Below are 21,882 nucleotides of genomic sequence, written 5' to 3'. Positions count from 1 at the left end.
GCCAGGCTGCCCCGTGCCCGGCACCGGCTTTGGGTCTTTGCGGTAGGAAACATTTCAGCCGTGGCAGCGTCCAGGGACACCAGCCTCGGCTGCCCGGTGACGGCTCTGCGGCACGAGGAGCCCGGCCACAGCCCGACGGGACACCCGGCCGGCGTGCAGGGCTCACCGGTGCCGAGGGGTGCCTGCCCTGGCACATATGGACAGGAGGGGGAAGGAGCTGGGCCGGAGAGACTGCTCTCACCCCTCGGGCCCCCCCCCCGCAAGCTCCACGCTTGCCAAATTTTGCAGCAGGGTCAGGGCAGCTGCTCCCACCGTGCCCACGCTCAGCTGTTCTCCTCTCCCTTTCCCGCTCTCCCTGGCAGCGAGGCTCAGCTCCCGGCTGCTGCTGCTCGGGCTGCAGCTCGGACCTGGAAACGCCAAATCCCCCTTTTTTCCCAGGACCCAGCAGGGCCTGTTCCTCCAGGTCTGCGCTCGGGACTCGCCTGCCCCTGCGCTGCCCAGCCCCGGGCCCGTGGGTGCAGCCGTGGCACCGTGCTGGGTGCTGCCAGGGGGATGTGGGGTGCCCTCCCCAGGCCCGGTGTGGGGAGCGCTGCTCGGAGCCGCACCAGCCAGATGCGCAACGAACAGCAGCCGTGCGTGCCAGCAACCCCTGGGCACACCTGGGCGCGGGATGGGGACGGTGAGCACCCGCCCTGCCCGCTCTTCCCTGCCCGACTTCGGGAGAAACGACAGCGCACGCAGCCCGGTTTCACACCTGTTATTTTTTTAATACTGTTCACGTCTAAAATGACCAAAACCAAGCCAAGCGCTCCCGACCCCTTGCCCTGCCTTAGGTGGAGAGCAGGAGAGCCGCGGGCTCCCCGGCCGTGCGTGCCTCCTCCCTGCCCGGTGCTGGGTGCAGGCAGGTGTGCAGGCAGGGCACCCCGGCGCTGCAGGCAGGCTGCTCTGCGCCCGCTGCCGGGAGAGGGGACTTTGCACGGCTCTGGTGAATGCATTTAAATAATACGCTAATGAGTGGCAAAAGCAAAAGGCATCTTAATCACGTCTCCTAAAATAGCAATCGGCAGCTGTTCCTCCTGCCCCGGCAGCGAGGGGGCCCTGCCCGCCCCGCGGCGGCTCGGGGCAGGCGAGGGCACGGTGCCCAGGCAGCCGGCACCAGGCTGCTGAGGCACTCGCACCGCCGGCAGCCGGCGGTCACGGTAAGCACGCGGTCACGCAGGGAGCGGTGCTGAGGCTGGGTGCGGCGCGGGCGGGTGCTCAGTGCGGTGGCGTGGGGCGGGTGCTGGCACGTCACCGGCGGCGCAGACCCGGCTGCCTCACGTTGCTGCGGGGCTGGGCTCCTCTCCCGCGTCTCCGGGAAGGCAACGCCGGCTGAGCTGCAAGCGGTGGGGCAGCCCCACAGGCCCCAGAGGCCACGTTGTCATGGGGGTGTCTGCGGGGGGCTGCGCTCACCTGCACCCCCTGCCCCGGGATGCAGCGGGCACGGTGCAGGTGACTGGGGCACGGCGGGTGGGGAGGGCTGGGGGGTGGAAGCCGGGGTCTCGCCGCAGCCCTGGCCGGGGTGCCGGGGCACGGCTGCGACGGGGGACCCCGGCCGGGCACAGGGGAGGGTGGGCGCAGGGGTGCAGCTGGGACCCGGCCGGGCACTCAGACCACGAAGTGGAGCCTGTACGTCATCTGATGGCCGTTGTCCCAGGCGTAGAGCACCTTCTCCTTGGGGTTGTAGTCGACCTGCGTGGTGAAGGCGTACTGGTTGAGGAAGGGCAGCCGGAGCTCTGCCTCCGTGTCCGTGTGCGTGTCGAAGGCGTAGGAGATGTGCCCTTCCTTCTGGCTGTAGGTGTCCACGGCGTAGAGGATGCCACAGATGATGAAGCAGTTCCCGTAGGCGTTGCGCTTCAGCCCCGTCTTCCAGGTGGTCTCCCTGCGCACCGAGAGGTCCCCAGGGTCGAGTCGGCTCAGGACGATCACCTCCTGCTGCGAGTAGTCGTAGTCCACGGAGGGGTAGATGACCCAGAGCCCGCTCTCGTCCACAGCGAAGTCGATGTCTGAGTGGCCCCTCCACTTCCAGGGCGTCGTGTCCTCATACACCACGTCGTGGAGCAGCGCCCAGCCCGCCACGTACCGCTCCTTCAGGTCGTACTTGATGATGTTCTTGGTGAAGGCGCGGTTGTAGTAAAAGGCTCCCCGGTACACCACGTGCCCGGTGCCTATCCAGTTGTAGGGCAGCTTGTAGAGGTTGCTCCAGCGGCCTGCGAGTGGGCGGGAGAGGCGTTGGGACCCCTTGCAGCACTGGGGTCCCATGCACCATGGCCCGAGCGTGCCAGCAGCGGCGGGGGACTTGTGTCCCCCTCGCCGCCCCATGGGTGCTCCCCAGCACAGGTCCCCATCTGCTGCCCACCACCCCAGGGCCCGGCACAGCCGGCGCTGCGTGGCGCTGGGCACCCACCCAGGAGAAGCCGGGGCCCCTGCGCCCGCTCGGCCGCCAGCCCTCACCCTGCTTGAAGTTGTCGAGGCTCCTGAACTCCACCAGGCTGTTGCCATAATAGTAGTTGGTGACGTAGATGCGGTCATCCTTGGCCACCGGGTCCTTCATCCAGGCCCCCTCGTTGCGCCCGTAGCTGTGGTGCTCCGTGGGGGGCTCCACCGACTCGATGGTGCCTTCGCACTCCACCTCCTTCACTGGGTACCGAGGAGGAGGAGGAGGAGGAAGGCTTACCCCTGCCCCAGGCAGCCTGCCTCTGCCGGGGCCGGGAAGCCCATCACCCGTGCCAGGGCTATTGGGTGATAGGGCCATGGGTGCTGGGACCACTGGGCCGGGTGCCCCCCCCCCAGCCCCGCCGCTCACCTACCTCTGTTTGGCGTTTCAGGGCCCCCGGTGCTGTCAGCCCCCTGCCCGCGGACGGTGGCGGGGTGGCTGCGGGCAGTGGTGCGGGGGGCCGGGGCGGTGCTGGGCGCAGCCGTGGTGCTGGGCACGGTGGTCTCTGCCCGCGCGACGGCTTGGGCTGGGGTACCCTCAGCTGGGGGGGGGCGGGGGGCCCCTCTCCTCCTGCCGCTCCAGCGCAGCCGCCCCCCTCACAGGGCTCTCTGCGGGGGGGACGAGCCGGGGGGTCGGTGTGTTTGTGGGGGCAGCCCCCGGCCCTCCGCCTGGGCGGGAGGGTGCTCCCGGCCCCCCCCGACCCGCGCCCCATGCTGGGAACTCACCGCGGCCGCCAGCTGGCCCCTCCGCTGCCCCCGCCTGCCCGGCCTTGTAGTACGTGATGCCCCGGACCACGGTTTGCTGGTGTGCGGATGGCTTGGGCTTGGGCGTAGGCTGCGACACCCCCCTGGCCTTTGCGTTATCCTTTTTGGCCTTCTCGGGCTTCAGCTGCTTCTCCTTGGGCGCTCGGGGGGCCGCCCTGTCGCCCAGTGCCTTGCGGGCGCTGGGGTACCGTCCTGCCTCCTTCTCTCGTCCGCCTGCCGTGTCCTGGGCGGGGGGGGCACAGCCTGGTCAGACCCCCTCCCCTCCCACCACCGTGCCGCCAGCGGGCGCAGGCACCGGCCCTTGGCTGCTGGCACGGTGCACCCCGATGCGCTTGCAGGAGCTGCCGGCACCCGCCGCGAGCCCGGCCAAGCTCGGCTCTGCCCCGCGGCAGAAGCAGCCCAGCGGCACCGGCCGTGCCTGCGAGTGGCTGAGTCCCCGGGGGGTACCTGTGCCTTGCTCTCGGGGATGGCGGCAGCATCCTTCTGCAGCAGCTGGTAACCCAGGTTGGAGATCTCCTTCTTGATGCTGATCATGATGTCGGAGTAGTTCTCGTAGCGTCTCATCTGGTCGGTGAGGTGCAGGACGCTCTCCTTCATGAAGTCGTTCTCCCTGCTCAGGTTGGTCTTGATGGTCTGGAGGAGAGGAAAGGTTGGAAGAGCTCACAGCACACCCAGACGGTCCCGAGCAGCCAGGCAGGACGTGCGGCACAGGACGGTGCCTGCCAGAGCTCGCTCACCTCCTCCAGCGTGTTCATCTGGGCCACCACCTTGCTGATGTAGGAGTGCACCTTCATCAGGTCCATGCTGTAGAGCGTTCCCTCCAGCAGGTCCACCATGGACTGCAGCTGCAGAGGGAGAGCAGGGCTGGGGCACGGGCCACAGGGCACGGGGCAGGGCTGCGTAGCCGCTGCGGATGCCCCCCCGTGTCCCCCAGTCCCCGCTCACGGCCGGAGCGCAGGAACCGCACTGCTCCGTTGCCCTGTGGGTCTGCCGGGGCAGGGACGGGGAGCGTGGGCTCCTGCGCGTGGCAGGGGGGTGTCTCTGGCCCCCAGCCCACGGTCCCGCCACACCCTGCAGGTACCTTGAAGAGCTCGGGTGCCTGCTTCTTCAGCTTCTCCATCTTCCACTCGTTCTCGCAGGGGTTGAGCGAGGAGGGGGGGGCCGTGCAGGAGCACTTGCAGTCGGCCCCCGAGCTCACCGTCTCCACCGTGTAGAAGTCCTCCACCCGCATGCTGCCATTCCTGACGCGGCTGCAGGCGTCCTTGCTGAGCGGCCGCAGGATGCACTTGCAGCGGCAGTCGGAGCCCTCCGAGGTCATCCGGACCTGGTCCGCCTCGCCCAGCGCCTGCGGGGACACCGGTGAGCCTGGCGTCCCACCCGGGCGTCCCACAGGGTGCTGCCGACCCCGGCAAGCCATCACGGCCGACTCCCTCTCTGCTGCATGCCCAGAGGTCCCCCACCACCCCTGGGGCTCCTGGCCATGCCCCGAAGAGCGCGGGGCATCCTCTGTCCCAGAGCACCCTGTCCCACCACCCTGCGCCGGGATGACGGCGACGAAACCTGGGCGACTGCTCGTCCCCGCGGCCGCCAGAATGTTTTGCGCCCCAGGTACTTTGGTCCCATTTCTGTAGCTGTTGCCCAGCCTCCAGCAAGACCCGAGCGAGCAGGGACGGTGGCGAGGAGACCCAAAAGCGCCTCTGCCCCCCCGCAGCCCCAGCCCCGAGCCCACACAGGGTCCGTTGTTCGTGGTGACACGGAGCCACCTCGGGGCGAGCTCCGCCCCCCCCCCAGACTCCCGCAATGGCCCGAGGCACACACTCAAGGACTCCCTTGTTTCCACACATGGCCCTGACTCACGCTACGGAGCCCAGGGTGCTTTTCGGCTGGTTTCTGCAGATAAGGAACTGTTCTCCCCTCCCCGCTGCGCTGGGGAATAAGGCTACGGCTCAGTCTGCCTGGCGGGATGGAGAGCTGCGTCCCTCTCACCCCCCGCCACCGGCTGTGCACCCGTGGGGGACGTCTGGGCTGGCGGGGAGCACGGCCGGGCTGCGCTGGGTGCCCCATGTGGGGATGCGCCTGCTCCGAGCAGCCGGGGGGGCGGGAGAAAGGGGAGAGGCAGCGCGGTGACCCCAGAGGGATAGAGCTCGGTCCGCAGGGACTCTGACTCACCCTGGGAAACAGAACGGTGGCAGAGCTGGGAAAGGAGTTTAGCTCTGGCTGTCCCATCCTCCCCCCCCGAGCATAGCGCGGCGTGGGAAAGGGCAGAGGCCCACAGGACCGATGTCCTGCCTGCGGGCAGCACCCACGGCCGCGCAGGCACCGTCCTTCCCGCACCCAACCGGGCTGACGCGCTGGTAGCACCCGGGCAGCCGCTTTCCCTGGGCGCTGCCCGCCTGGCAGGGACCCCCAGCTCCCCACAGCCGGGAACAGGGGCTTCACTTCCTAAAGCAGCAGCAAAACCTCCTGCATTTTGCATTTCAAAAAAGCCTCTCTCTTTCAAAGGGAAACGAAGGTCCCGCTGGCTGGGAGGAAAACACCAGGCGGCTCAGAGGGCTGTAAACCGAACAGGACCTAATCAAGCTCTCGGCAGGGAGCAGCGGGGCAGGGAGCGGGACCCCCTCCCCAAACACCACCTCTCCAGGCTCTCGCACCTCCCTGGGGCCCCCTGACCTCCCGATGGCAATGCCGGCGCTTGTGCAAACAGGCAGGACGATTACACAGCCCGGCCGCGAGCCGACGGCCCCTCCGCACGCAGCCGGGCAGCTCCCCGGCCCCTGATCTGGGCTGCTGTCCTTGCCACAAGCTCCGTCCCTCCATGTGCACCGCGCTGCACGAGGTCCCGGTGTGCACGTGCATCCCCGTGGGAGCCCTGCCCGGGGTCCCGGTTTGCTCACGCATCCCTGTGGGAACCCTGCCCGAGGTCCCGGTGTGCCCCACGGGATCCCCGCTTGATTTCCCAGCCGGGGTCCCCCATTCCCACCAACGCCCCAAGCGCCAACCACCGTTGAAGCTACCACGGCCGCAGCACAGCCCGACACCCAGGGACACGCTGCGATCCCGCCCGCCGTCAGCACCTTCCGCAGGGAAGGGCTGCGGCCGCCTGTGCTGGAAGCTCAATTCCCGTGGGAGCAGGCGGCCGCGGGCCGCGCGTTCCCTCCCACCGCCCTCGGCAGCGCCGCGGCGGGAGGCACGCCTGGCGCGGAGGCCCGGCGGGTCCCGCTGAGGTGAGGCGCGAGCGGGCTGGAGCCCCGCGCGGCAAACGCGCCCGCAGCAGCCGTGCCAGCGGCTCGCACGAGGGGCCCGGCAAACGGGAGTCTCCCCCGCGGCACGAAGGGGCGACTTCTTCCCCGGAGACCTCCCGGTTCAAGCCGTTTCCCTCCTGCCTCCCAGCGAACGGCCCCCGGCCGAGGCAGGGCGCAGCCTCGCGGGCAGCCGGCCGGGCAGGCAGCCGGCCGGGCGGGCAGCCAGCGGCCCAGGGGCCCGGCAGCCGCTTTTGTCTCGCGGCCGCGCAGCAACAGAAAAATCCGCTCACCTCGGGTCGAGGTGCGAACGGGCGCGGGGGGCCGGGGGGAGAGCGGCTGCCTCTTCCCGGGCGCTGCGTGCGCCCCGCTGCACAAGAGCCGAGGCAGCCGCCTGCCTTCACGCGGGGTAGTAACATTAAACCTCGCTCTGCCTTTTAAACGGCTTCCTTAAACAGGAACCGTATGTTCTATTTATACAGAAAAGGCTATAAACAAGGAAGTCTTAAAAAAAAGGCCCCCGTGCGGTCCATTCTGCAAGGGTCACCCCGCCTTGGTTCATCGGCCAGGCGTCCTCCATCAGCCGGTGCCTGGCTGTACCCCAACCCCGCAGGGGACAGCCCGCACCACCCCCCCCCCCCGGGACCCACTCCCCGACAGCGTGCGAGTGGGTCGGGGTGTGGGGGCACGAGGCAGCCCCTGCCGAAGGCCGGCATGCTGTGCCGGCCGCTCAGGGTGGGAATCTGACGGCTCCCCAAGAAACCTTCATGGGGGCTGCTGCAGCCCCGCGGGGTCTCCGGGTGGTTCTTTCCCTGAATCCCCCCGCTCGCTGCAGACCCCGGCCCAGGGTGCAGGCAGGCGGGTGCTGCCCCTCCTCGGGAGCCAGGTCCCAGCTCCGTGGCGGGGCTGTGCACCCATGGCTGGCGTGGGAGAGCATCCCTGCAGTTTGCTGAGGGTTTCCTCACTCCCAGTTTTACAGCTGGGTAATTTTCCCAGCACTGCCTAGTTTCTGGGACCTCTTGCGAGAGTGTCTATGCAAGCACTGAGTTTGTGCCATTATTTGGAGAAAGCGGGACCTTTGACAATGAACCTTGGCCAGCTTTTAAGCTGTCCTTTGATTGCTGCCAGAGGACTTGTCGCGGAGGAAAACACGCTGTGTTGATAAGCACGCTGCCGCGCTGCGCGCCTCTTGCACAGCTGCTGGAAGGCATGTCCCCGTCACGGGAGGGAAACCATGTCACCCTCCTCTTCCTCCCCCTCCCTGGCTTGGCACAACATGTTAAACACGTTCTGCAGCACGGGGAGCCGAGGCAGAGCGGTCCTGGCAGAGCCGGGCCATGGCTGACGGTGGCCAGGCCCTGCGCGCTGGCGCTACTCAGGCATCCCACGTCGGTCACGGGGACACGACCATGCGAAGCGCTTGTGTGGCACGCAAATGCCCACCGATGGGATCTCATCCAGACGGCAAGAACTGAAAAAAACACCTCCGAGCACAGCGGGCAGCACCTGCGCGGAGGGAAGGAGGGAGGGAGGGAGGGAGGGAGGAGGTGACAGCACTGCGCGGGTCCATGGGCTGCGGATCCCAGAGTCCCTCAGACAGCATCACCCCTGAAGCCCTGCCAGGAACCCCCGCGCAGGGCTCCCCCCGGACACCACTCCCAAGCCAACTGTTGCCAACAGCAGCTGTGTTTTCATCTTGTTCCACCAAATGACTCGGAAAATCTTGGCTTTTTAACGCTTTGGTGATCCTGGCATCAGTGCCCTTCCTCCCCGGGGGCTGCTCCCAGCACCTTCCCTCCGGGCTGGGTCCCGACGTCTGGCTCTGGCCCTGCCCGCGCTGCGGACACCGACCCCGCGGGAGAGCGCCCGTGGGGAGGGCTGGAACCGAGGGCTCTTGGATCCCCGGGAGAGGCCGGCTCCCGCACGCTGCCGTGTCCCGCTCCCGCTCTCCTCTCATCTCTGTGGGGAAAGTCTTGTCCGGGCCGTTCTTTCTGGCACGGAGACGCTAATTGCAGAGCTCATCACCGCAGCGCTGGGGCTTGGGCACCTTCCAACCCACCAAGCACGCTCGCAGCCCCAAACATTCCCTCCGCCGAACCCCCCGCAGCGAAGGGAGCACCAGCACCAAAACCGCAACCAGCCCTTCCCTGGGAACATCCCACGCTCCGGACCCGGGGGGCAGCCCGGGCTTGGCGCGGGGGGGGGGGTATGCCGGCTCCCCCCGCTCCGCTCCCCCGGGGCCGGGGGGGGCCCAGCCGGAGCCTGAGCGGGGCTGCTGCCCGAGCGGAGCTCGCCGGGGTATCGCTGCCCCAAAACCTGTTCCTGCAGGAAAACACCGTCCGTGCCCGCCAGAGCGGGGAGCCCCGGCCCGGGGACACGGCACACGCACGGTCCTCGGTTCCCGGCGCAGCGTGCGGTGCCGGGGCCGGGCTCACGCCGCCCGCTCTGCCCGCGGGGGTGCCGGGCTGCTCGGGCACCCCCCGCCCGCTTCTCTCGCTGCCCGTGTCGGTGCGGCCGGAGGCGGCGGCGGCTGGGGGGGGGGGGGGGGCACCGCCGGGCCGCGCCCCCGCCCGCTCCGCCTTAGGGACCCCCCGGCCCCCGTCCGGAGCCCGCCCGGGCACAGCAGCGACCGCTGCCGCCGCCGGGGCCTCCGGAACCGGCACCGCCCGCCCCGACGGCACCGGCCCCGCAGGGGGGGGGGGGGGGTGGCCGCCCCCGCCCGCTGCCGGGCACCCGCGGGGACACGGCGGGTGCGCGCACCCCCGGCCCCGATCGCAGTCCCGGTCCCGGCCCCGGTGCCGGTCGGTGCTTACCGTGGCGGCGCCGCGCGCCGCGGCCAGCGCCGGCAGCAGCAGCGCCGGGAGCAGCAGCGCCCGCATGGCGAGAGCGGCGCCGAGCGCCCGCACCGAGCGCCCGCTCCGCCCGGCCCGGCCCGGCGGCGGGGAGGAGCCGCCCCGCCCGTCCCGCCCCGTCCCGCCCCGTCCCGGCCCGGCCCGGCCGGGCCCGGCGGCGGCAACCGGCCCCAGGAGCGGCGCCGCGGCGGCGGGGGCGGCGCGGTCCCGCCCGGGCGGAGCTGGCCGCCCCGGGGCCGCCCGGGCTTTCCCCTGTTACCGGGGCTGGCTGCTGGCCCGGACGGGGCTGCCCGCCACCCCGGTATGCCCCGTACCGGGGCTGCCCGCTCCCTCCGCCGCGCTGCCCGGTGCCCCTTCCCCGGGGCTGCCCGATCCCCTCCTCGGTCGAGGCGGGTTCCCCGGGCTGCCCGGTAACCCCCGCCGCGCCGGGGCCGCCCCGTGCGGCGGGCAGCGCTCCGCGCTCGGGCGGCGGGTACCCCCAGCGCCCCGCCGGTCCCGGTGCACCGGCGGGGCCCGGCGGGCGGAGGCGGGGCCGGGGCGGGGGGGGCGTGGCGCCCCCGCGCGTACATCCGGGCGGTGCGGGAGGACTACGCTTCCCGTCGTGCCCCGCGGGAGGGCGGGGCGGCCCGGCCCGGCCCGAGCGCGGCGCCCGCAGCGGCGGCTCTGGCTGTCAGCAGCGCCCGGAGCGGCCATGGGGCAGCGCGGCCGCCGGGGCCCCTGAGACCCGCCGCGCCCCGGCCCGGCCCGGCGCGGCCCCGGCGCCGCCATGGAGCTGGAGCCACCCGCAGAGCTCCCGGAGCCCCGCGCCGCCGCCGCTAAGGGGCCGCCCCGCAACGGTGAGTGGAGCGCGGGGTCCGGCCCGGCCCGGCCGCGGGCGCCTCTCAGGGCCGGAGCCGGGGCGGGGGGGGGGGGGGGGTGAGGAAGGCCGGGGCCCTGCGGCGCGGGCCCTGAGGGCCGGTAAGGCGGCGGTACCGGGGGCTGCGCCTGCCGCCCCACCGGCGGGGGTGGTGGTGGTGGTGGTGGTTTGGGGGGGGTGTGCTGCCGGCGGCCGCAACTTTCCGCGGCCGTGGGGCACAACAAAGGGCCGCGCCGGCCAGCGCGCGCTGCCCGCCCTGCCCGCCGCGGCTCCCCCGCTGTCAGGGTCCCCGCCGCTCGGGCCGCGCCTCGGCGGGACGTGCCGGTCGGCCGCCTTCGCCGAGAGCGGCGGGACAACGCGGGGGGTTCTCCCCGGGCTGGTAGCGAGTGCCCTGCCCAGATCGAGGGGTTCCCTGCGGGTTTGCCTTCTTTCCAGAGGAAAAAACAAACAAACAAACAAAACCCACAACCCCCCCCCCCCAACACCCCAAATCCGAAGGATTGTTTGTTTGTTTGTTTTCCATCTAAACCCTCCGTGTCGCGGCTCCCGGGCCGGCCGAGCCGCCTTGGCTGCGCCCCGCGGCCGCAGCCCCCGCCGGTTCGCTCCGCGCCGCTGTCGGAGGGCGGCTTCGCTCTCGGTTCCCGCTGTCCTCGGCGTCGGTCCGCCGTGTGCTGCGGGCTCCCTCCTGCTGACACCTGGGTGCCTGTCCCCGGTACGGGGACGGATCTGGTTCCAGCAGCGCGCTGGGGATGAGGGACTTGGGAGCCAGCTGCAGGCCGTTCGGGAGGGACGAGGGGTGTAAGACAGGGTCCTGGAAAATGGGCAGGAAAGAAAAATAACAAAGAAGGCAGACCTCGGAAGACACGCAACATGTTTATTTGATCAGCGTGTATGCTGCTGCTGCTTTCTGGCTGGGCTGCTTGTGGGGTTTATAGGCACCATTTGGGACGCTTTTACACTTCCAGTATGCAGATACCGCATCTGCACTTGAATGTCCCTGCCAATTTTTATGGTTTACAATTGCATTTTACCATCTTAAGGTACCCTTTTCTACAAAGGATTTGCTCAGACAAAAGAGGCTTCTTATCAGGCAACATCACCGGCATTTGCTAGATGCAGGCATTACCAAAACATACGCAGTGCTGGCAATTACAGAAAGGGGGATTTCTGTAATTACCCTGAAATGTAATTTTGAATTGTGTCCCTTTGTGAGGCTGCTAGAAACACTTTATTCCTCTCTTAATTAGATGCCCAGTTGGATGAAGGATACTTTTCATCCTTAGCACTTTTTGAACTTTTTGACTTAATTTGGGAGGTGTCCGTTGCTTTGGTGTCCTTAACAATGCAACAATATCAATACTTGGTCTGCATTTACTATTTTTCCCACAGAAATGCGGGATTTGGGGGGAATCTCTTTTGATTTATCAGATTAGTTTTAAGAGTTATTTGCATGTCTTGCATAGCTGTTTCATGTGATAGCCGTTGTACCTGTGGCTGCGGTTAGCCTTTTGAATGGATGATGTAACAACGTTTTACTGCTTTGCCTTCAAAAACGTGAAATACTGGCATGGTGTTGAGACATTGCTTGACCTTCAGTCTTCCTAAAGCCTACAGCGGCCGGGGGAGGAGCAGAAAAGATTGGCTTGTTACTTGGTTGGCTTATAAAATATCTGCAAACGTTAATGGCAAATGAAGACTCTTAACATTTCCTCTTTTTAAGGAAGATTCATAGCTCTTTTGATACTTTGAGGTACAGCATCTTCACTTTTTATGAAAACAGTTAAAATTGTATGACATATATCTCCTGTGTATCTGTCTATCTATATATATGAGTAGGATTATATTCTTGGTGGCTATGTTAAAATCATTAATGAACTTAAGCTCTGCACATGGCTTCTGTGTTAACCCCAAGTAAACTGCCGCAAGTTTATTGGCATCTTCAGTGAAAGAAGCCTCAGAGTAACTTTGAAATGCAGTTACATGATTTCATTTCAGCCTCATTATTTGGGGGGGAGCATTTGACATTCTTAGCATATAAGATGGGGGTTTTCCCTTACCAATTTGAGTACATCCCCTTCCATGTAAGAAACATATTTTGTCATCGAGCAAACCAATGGCAATGAGTAAAATGAATTATTTTTTAAAATCATTTCATTAGGGCATTCATTTTTCCTGCACTAGTAGCAATTATTTCTCAACAGGGTCCCATTTAAGACCAGTTTCCCTATAGCTTCAGCTGGCGTATTTTTCCTCTGAAGGAAACATGATGGCTTTTACACAGTTTTAAATATTTTATGTTTTAACTAAAATAGCGATAAAGCAGGTTATCTAGAATTAAGGTAACTTTGGACTCTTTGTTGTGTGGTATAGTTTTGGAAGACAGATTTACGCATCAGGAAACTACTTGAATTTTGTGTTCCCTTAAAATTATCAGAGTTTCAGATAGGTAGATTACTAATCTGGGTGAACTTCATACCAGAAAGAAGAGGAAAGTTGTAAGAGCACAAAGAATGTAAGGTTTTCAAAGAAAAATTCCATTGCTTGCATCCCTTCCCTTTTCCACAGCACTCAAACTTTACTGGCACACACTGACATTTTTAGTGGTTCTTTATGCTTGATTGCTTTGCATCTGATGAGATAAGCCTTTGCTTAACAAAGACTATTTCATTGATATAGTTAGGTCTTAGTTTACTTGCTATAAACATTTCTTTGAAGATTTAGGAAGAAAAACAAATTGAGTTGTCAAATGGCAATGCTGCTAAAGTCAATGTCTGAATAAACAAGAAGCTACAGTATTATTTCAACTCGGTGTTGCCTTGCTGAATGTGGATGGCTTTTGCTTTTTAAAATAATAATAGGCAATAATAAATAATAGAATTCTCAGCTTGGGTGTATGATGGGAAATAAGACTTGTAATTTAGGAAGAAATTCCTTTTTTTGGTTTGATTTGATGGTAAGATGGAAAAATACCTCTCGGTGTAAAGCTGGAATTTGGTATTGATGGCTTCTGTAGATCATTAATCAGGAAAATGGGTTTATGCATGCCTTTTTGTACAAAAAACAAGACTAGCAATGTATGTTCAGCAGATGCAGTGTGATGTGACACAAACAACAGGATTTTTTTCCCCTGCTTTGCTATAAAACAGTGTAAAGATACTGTTATTATGCACAATGAGGAAACTTTTCTATCTAGGAGACTGTTTCTTGATTGTTGGGAAGCAATAGTCATCTTTCTGTCCTGTCTCTGGCAAGTCATTTGTGGTATCTTTTTTTTTTTTTTTTTTGGGGGGGGGGGGTGGTGGTGATGCAGGGGTGGGAATGAATGTGCAAGTAGTTTATTAAATTATTGTTCAACTCTTACATGGTGGTAGCTTTGAACAAATGCATTTACACTAGCATTCTTTGAGAGCACAGTTTCTCCTCTTGATAAACTGCCTATTTAAATAAAGCCTTCAGCAGTGTAATCTGGTAATTCTAATTAAGTAATTTACATAAAGAATTGGCCCAGGGTTTCATCAGATGGTTGCTGGTGAGCTGAAATGCATTCTTTCCCTCCAGCTGTATTAAACTAGCCTTTTGATCCTTTCCTTTTTTTAGCCTTTAAGCCAGAGTGGTTATCACTTTGCAGAGTTAATTGAGAAAGGGAAGTTGGGGGACAAGAGGACCCTTCGAGGTTTAGCTTTAGTCTTAATTACTATAGTTCTAATTAGGTAATTAGAAGACTTCCAGATTTTATATGTTGATAAAAATGATTCTGTACAGGTTTTGTAGAAAGAAGAAGTATACCACCAATAGGCTAGTTTTAGTGAAGTTCTTTATTGGTAAATGATTACCAGTAACTTATCTTGAAAGCAGTATATGTCTGGAGTATCTGAATTCTACTCCAGCTCATCGATAAGGAGGCTTCATTTACAAAGGGTGGACCCTGCGTCCTTCAGAGAACATAAATTACATGTCTACCTTCCGTTGCCTAATCACCCCACTTATAGGCTTGTATAGGTGGTGAAATTTAAACTTAGAGAAATATCTGGTCAGTGTGAAGGATTAATTTTTTTTAAGCCCTTTTTACCTTTGTGGATGCATCAGAAAAAAAAAAACACTGAAAAATTTGCCAAGGCTCTAATGACAGGCTGACTACAAACTGCTGTGATGCCTTGTCTGGAAATCTCTCTCAGCTGAAACTTGACGGAAACCTTGAATATTTTTCATGGAAATACATGGAAATTGTGAAGCCTTTGGGACTAAATCTCAAAATTCTCTTGTCATATAAAACTCCAACTATTCCAGCAGGAGACATGAATTGCAGTGGTGGTACATATTTCTAGAGGTCTATGTTGTGCTCAGGTCAGCGTGGTGAATTCTCTATACTGTTAACTAACCAGTTAGCGGGTCTGCTCTTTCTGAAACTGTAAATGAGTGTGGTGCTCCTATAAATGTTAGGGTTTATTCTACTTACTTGATGCTGACTCTGGCGCCACTGAGAAGCACAAGGTTTATCTGTGGGAATTGTTTTGGAGCCCTCAGATCCTGAAGCCAAGTGATTAAATGATGGCTGTCGCGGTTGTAGTAAAAAAATTTGAAAAGAACTTCTGGTCTCTGAAAGTTCTGCCAAACACCAACTTGTCCTCCAAAAATCTCTTCATTCAGCCTCACATCTGTAATTGACTTTTTTATGTTGTTTGGCAATACTTACAAAGAATTATTCCAAAGTATAATGGTACTTTAGATGTCTTGTGTATGCTTTTGCCAGGAGACTCTATATATCCTGTGCCTGTTCTATCAACAGCTGTAAAGAAATGCCCTTTTTGTGGATCACAAGCAGTGATTATTCTTACCTGCAAATAACTTAGTGTAATATGGCATTCTCAGTTACAGGGGCTTTGGTTTCAGGTGACAAGCCAGCTGAGATCTCGGCTTATTTTGCAGCAGAATGTAAGCTCAGGGCTTGATTTTTAAGGTAGGCTTTTTCCAGAGTTAGATGTGGGTATCAATTCAGCAGGGGCTGGGGTTGCTTTGCTCAGCCCTCATGGACTGAGCCGTCTGGGTAGTAAAAGAACTTGGTTTTGATCTCGGCGTATGACTATACCTTACTCATGGGAGTATCCCAGAATTGTTGAGAGAGTTTCTGTGTGCTTATATACACCAAAGGTATTTTTGGGGGGTAGATTAATACTGAACACAGCCACAGAAGCATCCAGCTTCTTCCAAGCAGGCTCTCTCAAGGTGGTATTCTTTGGCAGGGGCTGGGAAGGGCGCTTTCTCCCTGAGCGGTACAGCTGAGCTATACTTTGCCACTGCAGTTCCATACCAGTTTGTCAGCACACCAGCATATTTGCCTATAGCACCTGTATAATGGTCATGAAGGCTTGAGTCCTTTCTATGCAGCAGCAAAGCTAGAACTGGCAGCAGGAAGAGCTTTTCCTCGTAGTATTATATGAACTAGTTGAAATTATAGCAGCTGTGGTAGAGCTCTGTGGTTTTGTGATCCTCTCCTGCAGCTTGCAGTCTTGTGAAGAAACACTGATTTGGGTAACTTTTTTGTGGTGTCAGATTAATCAACTTTCTTGAACACCCATAAAAACTAACTGGTATTTTATTAATTACATTCTCTTATTTTAAATGAAAAGTCTATGCTAACTGTAAGATGCTTGGAGATCGCTTTGAAGATTCATACAACTCTGTGGTGGGTTTATTATGTTGATGACACCGATCCAGCATGCAAACTGGGAATTCATAGCCTAGCCTCATCATTGCTGCCTCACCAGAAATTCTTAGGTAGTGCTTGCCAGCCAGAATGCTCTTCTGAGCTTTAAAGTTTGTTTTTTCTTGAAAGTGTGTATGTGTCTAAAAAGAGAAGAAACCCAAGCTCCCACCACAATGGGTCTCTGATGGGCCTGTTGCAGTGTTTTACAAAATGGAAGAAAACTGAGGAAATGTGCGATCGTTCACTGCTGGTGTTGTGTAATAGCTTGCTGCTACCAGTTTGCAGTAGCAAGCTAACAGTGTAGTTACTCAGTGCCTCCCGCTTTGCTTGCTGACTTTGTGAAGCTTTTCTTTGCCCACTTCTATTTTCCTGCTTACCTGATACGTGCTGTATGGGTCTGTCACCTTAACACTTGAGTTGACCTTTAGTATTTCACTTTGATTTACATAGGGCCTCTGCTCAGTGAACTGTCCCTATCACAGGATGATATCCATAAAAATGACACTTCCTAGTCTTGAAAAAAATCCCCAGGCCCATCGGAGACATGTGAAAAGGACACCCAGCAGGAGGAGAGGCCCATGGCTTGAAATATTCATCAATCATTTTCCTGGCACCAGGAAACCAATCAACTCTTCTAAGGGGTAGAGCGTAATCAATCACACAATGTGGGAAACAGGGATCGCTGGCCCTACCAAAAATGTTCCTTCATGTTGACAGAGGAAAAAAGTGTTGTGTCTGTGCTCATTCACAAGTAGTAACTTATACCCTTGGTATAAAGGACTCTGTCTTTTACAAAAGACAATCTGTGAATAAAACAGTTTAATGTTGTATAGGTGACTTAAGCTTGAACTGAAGATTTTGTTTCCAGTGATGTTGAGCTATGTTTTGTTTTGAGTTTTTTTTCCTTTACCTTTCTGTAGCTGATAGGTGAAAGTTTTGTCTCCTGTTGCCAAACCTCTGTGTTCTGTAAGCAGAAAGTACAGGAGCATGATGTTTTTATCTAGGGGATCAGAATTTTAAAATTTTGCACTTTCTTCATGAAACAACTTAAATTTGAAATAGCTTGTATTGCAAACTGATACTGGGGAAGAAATGTACCTTTGGATGCTTGTTCTATTTTTCTATCTTTAACTTATGTTAAAAAAACCCCATATATAGAAATATAGGTTGCCCAGTAATAAGTAAACAGTAGTTGTGAACACCTGTAGGATATTTTGTTGTAGTAAGTGGATAGGGGTTATTCGAGTTCTTATTTTCTAGTAAGATGCTATAAATTGGAATGAGAGTTGTTTATAACTTTGTTCTTTCTATGGAAACCTCTGCTATAGCCGTTACATAAGAACTGCCATAATATTTATGGCAAAATAATTGACAAGTAGATTGCTAGAATTCCTTCACCAGGAAAACATTTCTTGCATGCCTCATAGGAAATAAGAGGCATGGAGCTAATGGCTCTAATGAGCTCTGGCTTAGTGTTGCTCTGCGGATGCCTGATCCAAGTGTGGCTCGGGCAGCCATGGGTAATTGCAGAGGCAGCGCTGACCCTGGGCTGGCGGCTGGCTCACAGAGGTGTTCTGGGTGCTGGTTCTGGTGCTGCTCTCTGCTTTAATGGGTGTGTAGTGGGGGGGTGGGTGACACCGATTTGGCTGCCTGGTCTGGGTGCTATGTCTGTTTTCCTTTTCTATTTCAGTAGCTACAGAAACTCGAAACAAATGTTGTAACTTTTTAAAGTCCAGCACTTTACTCCTTCACAAATATACTCAGAAAGTGTCAGTTTTTCCCTGGTGGTGGGAGGCCAAAAGCCTCCGTGGCAAGAGCCTTTTGTGCACCCGCTCCCACGTGGGGCTTCGCCTCCGGCTCTCCCAGCTGGGCTGGCGGCGGCTGCTCCTTGGGGCAGAGGCTTTTGGGGTCCCCAGTGTCTGGGGACGGCCGAGGGGGAGCCCCAGCCTGGCTCTAACCGCAGGCAGCCTACCCCAACAGGCACTGCCCGTGGGGCTGGGGGGAATGGCCAGCCTGCTCTGTGCTGTCTTCATGGAAAAGATGAGTCAGGACTTCAATGACTTGTCTAACATTAAGTGCATTTTCCTGGCATAGAGCTGCCTTCTGTAAAACACCTTAGGAATAACGGTAAATGTTCCAGTGCATCCTGTATTTGCTGAGAAGGAGCATTTCTAACCCTTAAAACTTGAGAAACACTGCATCAGAAACACTCTTGACTGCTTTTTTCTTAAGTTTGTCAAACCCCGGTGTTTAATATGCATCTTTAAATGACACGCTGGGGTGGTTTATTGGGCATAGCAAGCCTCAGAGCCTGTGGATGTAGCTGGCGGGTGCCAGAGGTGAGCCAGCAAGCCCTGCTACGGTTGCCTCGTGTTAAAAATGGTTCGTCCGCAATGCATGTGCGTAACAGTTAATAATGAATAAGATTGCCAGCTGCTTTTAAATGCTGAGGACAAAATCCCAGTTAGTAATTAAAAGCTTTGAAATGACCTTGAATCTAAAGCTGTCTTGAAGTATATTTATGGCTTTTCTCTGTTGCAAAAGAGGTTAGGTACAACAGTGTACTGTGCTGTTTGGTAAAATGTTTCATGGCAGCCTTGGATGAACACTGAAGATCAGAAATAATGAGAATGAAATTGAGGCACAAAATGGCCATGTGGAATTGTTGCAAGTACATCTCTTTAAAAAAAAAAAAAAAAGTAAAATGGGCTATATGTAGAAATAACCAGAGAATAAAACTGCATGCTCACACCTAACTGCTTGGAAATTTAATTTTTGTCTTTTAGAGACTTACTGTAATGGCTTACCCTACTTAAATATCCAGCTGGATTTCTTATTAATACGTGTTTTTAAAGACAAACTCCCTTTTTTCATAGTCAGTGAAGGTACAGAGTTACTTGTTCTGTAAGTGTATGAATTTAAACAGCTTCAGCTCTACTGTCAAGAGTATCATTACTGTGGGGTGTTGCTCTGAAAGGGTGCTATTCCAGCTCTGCAGCTTTCTTATGGAGCTGGTGGTATCTTTGAGGGTTTTTTTTTTTTAGTTCAGCACTAGTCTGGTCTAAACTGATGTTGAAACCCTCTTTCTTAGACTCTTTTTGAGCTATTGCTTTTTGGGTAGAGCTTTGATTATTAGGAATTTTGAAACTTTTTCTTATAAAAGTTGTCTTATTTGTCAGCAAGGAGGATAACATCCTATAGCTCATAAAATGATAAACTGCTAGGGGTAAGCCATATATATATATATACACACACCCATCTTTCTTCTGTATCTAGGAGGTTTGTATCCACTTAAATATCCATGGCTTAAAAATGGCGGGTTTGCGTGAACTAAGCTTAAGTGACATCTGGAGTGGAGCTGACCCGAGTGTGCTGGAAGCTCCTGCTGTCGGTGTTCCCAGGCTTGCCTTGTGCAGCTTGGCCCTCTCCAGAGCACCGGGGCAGTGCTAGAGCCATTCTCATCTTACTCAGTCCACTAAAGATCAGGTCACACTGGGATTATTTTTTTCTTTAGTGGAGTAAGATGTTTTCAAGCTTGGGCATGGTTTGTGGTTGGGGTGGGGGTGCAGTAGGCTTGTGCTCAGATGACAAGCCTTACCCCACACCACTGGCCAAGCAGAACATGGCCATCTGTGAAAAGTGACAGTGATGAACAGCAGGGAGTGCCCAGGTGGGAGTGTTTCTTATTCTGCTTTTGAGTGATTAATTTCTAATTAACATATGAGGTGAGAACTCAAGAGTCTCTGGTTCATAAGTATGAAGATGTCAAGTCTGAGACAGTTGCCAGAGAAGTAATATCAGAACAAATGTGGGCTGTGGTGGACTTCTGCCCTGCAGAGCCTTGCGAAGGGAGTGCAGGAGTTGTCCACCTCGCAGCAGAAGCTTGGCAAGCACTGCAGGAGCAGAGTAAAGTGAGGGAGGCTAAATCACTGCTGGAAGCTGGCAGAGCTGCTGAGTGCTTATCTGCTGCTTTGTTTCAGGGATTTTTTTTTTTTTTTACTTTTTTATTAATTCAGTGGAGATGTCCAAACTGAAACTATGCCAGTTGTCTGCAGTGACTTGTTCTGTTCCTTGTTTAAAGCTGAGAATACTGTTAAGAAACAAAGTATGACTATATATTCTTAAGGATGTATATATAGTAGTTAATTGCCATGCCTGTGTCTTGTCCTGCCTTGGCTGGCTGGTCTGAAGCCTCAAAGAATGGCCTTGTAGAGAGGGAGCAGTCCTAATGGTAGCACTGAGTGATGCCTTCCCAAGGATCACTGTGCTGTATGGATGCTGCAACATCCACCTGCAGAACAACAGGAATACAAGTCCTTGATGGTTATTATCACAGGGATTAAAAATTAAGCTACAACTTTAAAGCATGTTAATATTTGTTGTGACTCTAACCAGCTGAAGTGTCCTCTCCCTGTGCTGAGAAGCTTTGCAGATGAGCATGCTACAGGTCAGGTAGCTGGAAGGCTCACGTGGATCCCCAGCAGATACAATGAAGTACTGAGTCTCTTTCCTCATCCACACACAAGACTAGCATCAGCCTGAATTGCCCCTCAAATGAAATGTTGCCTGACTTCTTTTAATTTGATTTGCTGCCCATTGAAATCACTGGCTTTCTGTAGTGCTTGTTTTGTGCTTTAGCACGTTGAGGCTTTCAGGAGAGAGTGCAAGCCCCTTATCACAAGCAGTAGCTCCTCTGCTTCAGTGATGATTTGTTTTTAAGTGGCTCACTGATGAAGTGTGTTCGCTCCAGCTTTGGGCCTGGCTGTGATCTCTTGTGAGTGCATGCTCCTGCTTGCTCTTGGGTAGCAGCTGAAGGGTGGCTGCTGTGGGTGTGCTGGCTTTTGGGGGCTTTGGGTGTTGGGGAGATGGCTGAAGAGTGCCAGTGCAGACTGTCCAGGGAGGGATGGGCAGAGGCTGCACCCAGGGGATGGCAGCCTGCTCGCAAGCAGGGTCTTACTTTTCCTGAAGTGGATGGTGAGCAAGTTGTATGCATGTGCAGAAGAGGAGATACTGATACACTTTACATCTCCAGCTGTCAGTACAGTGGGAGATGATTTACTGATGAGCTAATTCCTTTAAGCTGTATTTTTGCTGCTGCATAAAAAATTTGAATGGTAAATCATAGCTACTGAATGTTTACCCTGGTTTTGAAAAAAAAAAGTATAAAATGCTGATCTTTAAACATTTTTGTTTGCTTACCTAGTAGATTACTCTGTTTCAAAAGGAAGAATATAGATAGGTTTCCCGTAGCAATGTATGTAACAATTATTTTAGAATTATAAAGCTTGTAATCATATGTCTTAAAACCTGGAATTAAAAAAGCAAAAATGTACACTGCCTTTTCATGGAAACCAGCAAAACATGAACTCCTGTATTATTTTTATAAGGTTAGATTAAACTAGAATTAAAATTTCAGATTGCTCTTCAGAGCAACAGTATGTAGTAAATTCCAAAATTATTTTCCCGTTGAGACAAATGGGAGCTTCCTTCTTAAAAAATGCAGGCATTTTTCCTGTATTTAGGGTAATTTTCTAGTACAAGTGGAGACAAATATCCACAAATATCCAAATGTTAGGAATGATGCTTTTATCGTGAAGAATATTGTCTAGCTGTCAGTCTCTGATGTGCTTTTTAAGATGCTTAGATGTGTGTTACCACAATTAAAAGCTAATAAGAGATGTTGTAGCCTGCAAAATGAGATTATAGCAGTAGACAGATGTGGCTGGAATAAGCCCCAAAGAGAAAGGGAAGTGTTTCTGGAATTGCAAGCAGCAGCAGCTAATACGGTTTGCAAACATGGTAGACAGTAGGCAGAGAGGTAGGTGGGGAGAGAGAATCAAATTTCCCTTGATTCTTGCCTGTATGTAATCCCCATCCCTGGGAGGCCAAATGCTTAATGTAAGCTTTTCACTCCAACAAAACCCAAGATGCTGGTGTTGGTAGGGCTGAAAGGGAAGTACTCAATGAGACTGGAAGGCTGTAGATCACTGA

General features: G+C 55.9%; 2 protein-coding genes across 4 annotated transcripts in view; one reads left to right on the top strand and one right to left on the bottom strand.

Moving 5' to 3' along the window:
- Positions 1–746: 746 nt before the first annotated feature.
- Positions 747–9,396, bottom strand: OLFML2A (olfactomedin like 2A). The gene is given in 9 exon segments (XM_030000813.2): positions 747–2,249; positions 2,494–2,679; positions 2,850–3,027; positions 3,029–3,084; positions 3,202–3,463; positions 3,688–3,873; positions 3,978–4,085; positions 4,322–4,585; positions 9,293–9,396. Coding segments are annotated over 9 exon segments (1,908 nt in total). The 5' UTR covers positions 9,359–9,396; the 3' UTR covers positions 747–1,647.
- Positions 9,397–9,962: 566 nt separating this feature from the next.
- The window catches only part of NR6A1 (nuclear receptor subfamily 6 group A member 1), a 95,370-nt gene continuing 83,450 nt past the window's right edge, over positions 9,963–21,882 (top strand). For 2 of the 3 annotated variants that reach the window (XM_029999663.2, XM_029999665.2), the window contains exon 1: positions 9,967–10,167. In XM_029999663.2, coding sequence (XP_029855523.1) covers positions 10,098–10,167 — 70 coding nt within the window. In that variant the 5' untranslated portion in view covers positions 9,967–10,097. Of the gene's footprint in view, positions 10,168–21,882 lie in introns of all 3 variants that reach the window. The other variant, XM_029999664.2, reaches the window with a different exon arrangement.

Source organism: Aquila chrysaetos, chromosome 24 (assembly GCF_900496995.4).
Source record: "Aquila chrysaetos chrysaetos chromosome 24, bAquChr1.4, whole genome shotgun sequence".
In the NCBI taxonomy this organism is placed as follows: domain Eukaryota; kingdom Metazoa; phylum Chordata; class Aves; order Accipitriformes; family Accipitridae; genus Aquila; species Aquila chrysaetos.
The sequence above is the reverse complement of the archived record's forward strand: the minus strand, read 5'-3'. Positions and strand labels throughout refer to the sequence as shown.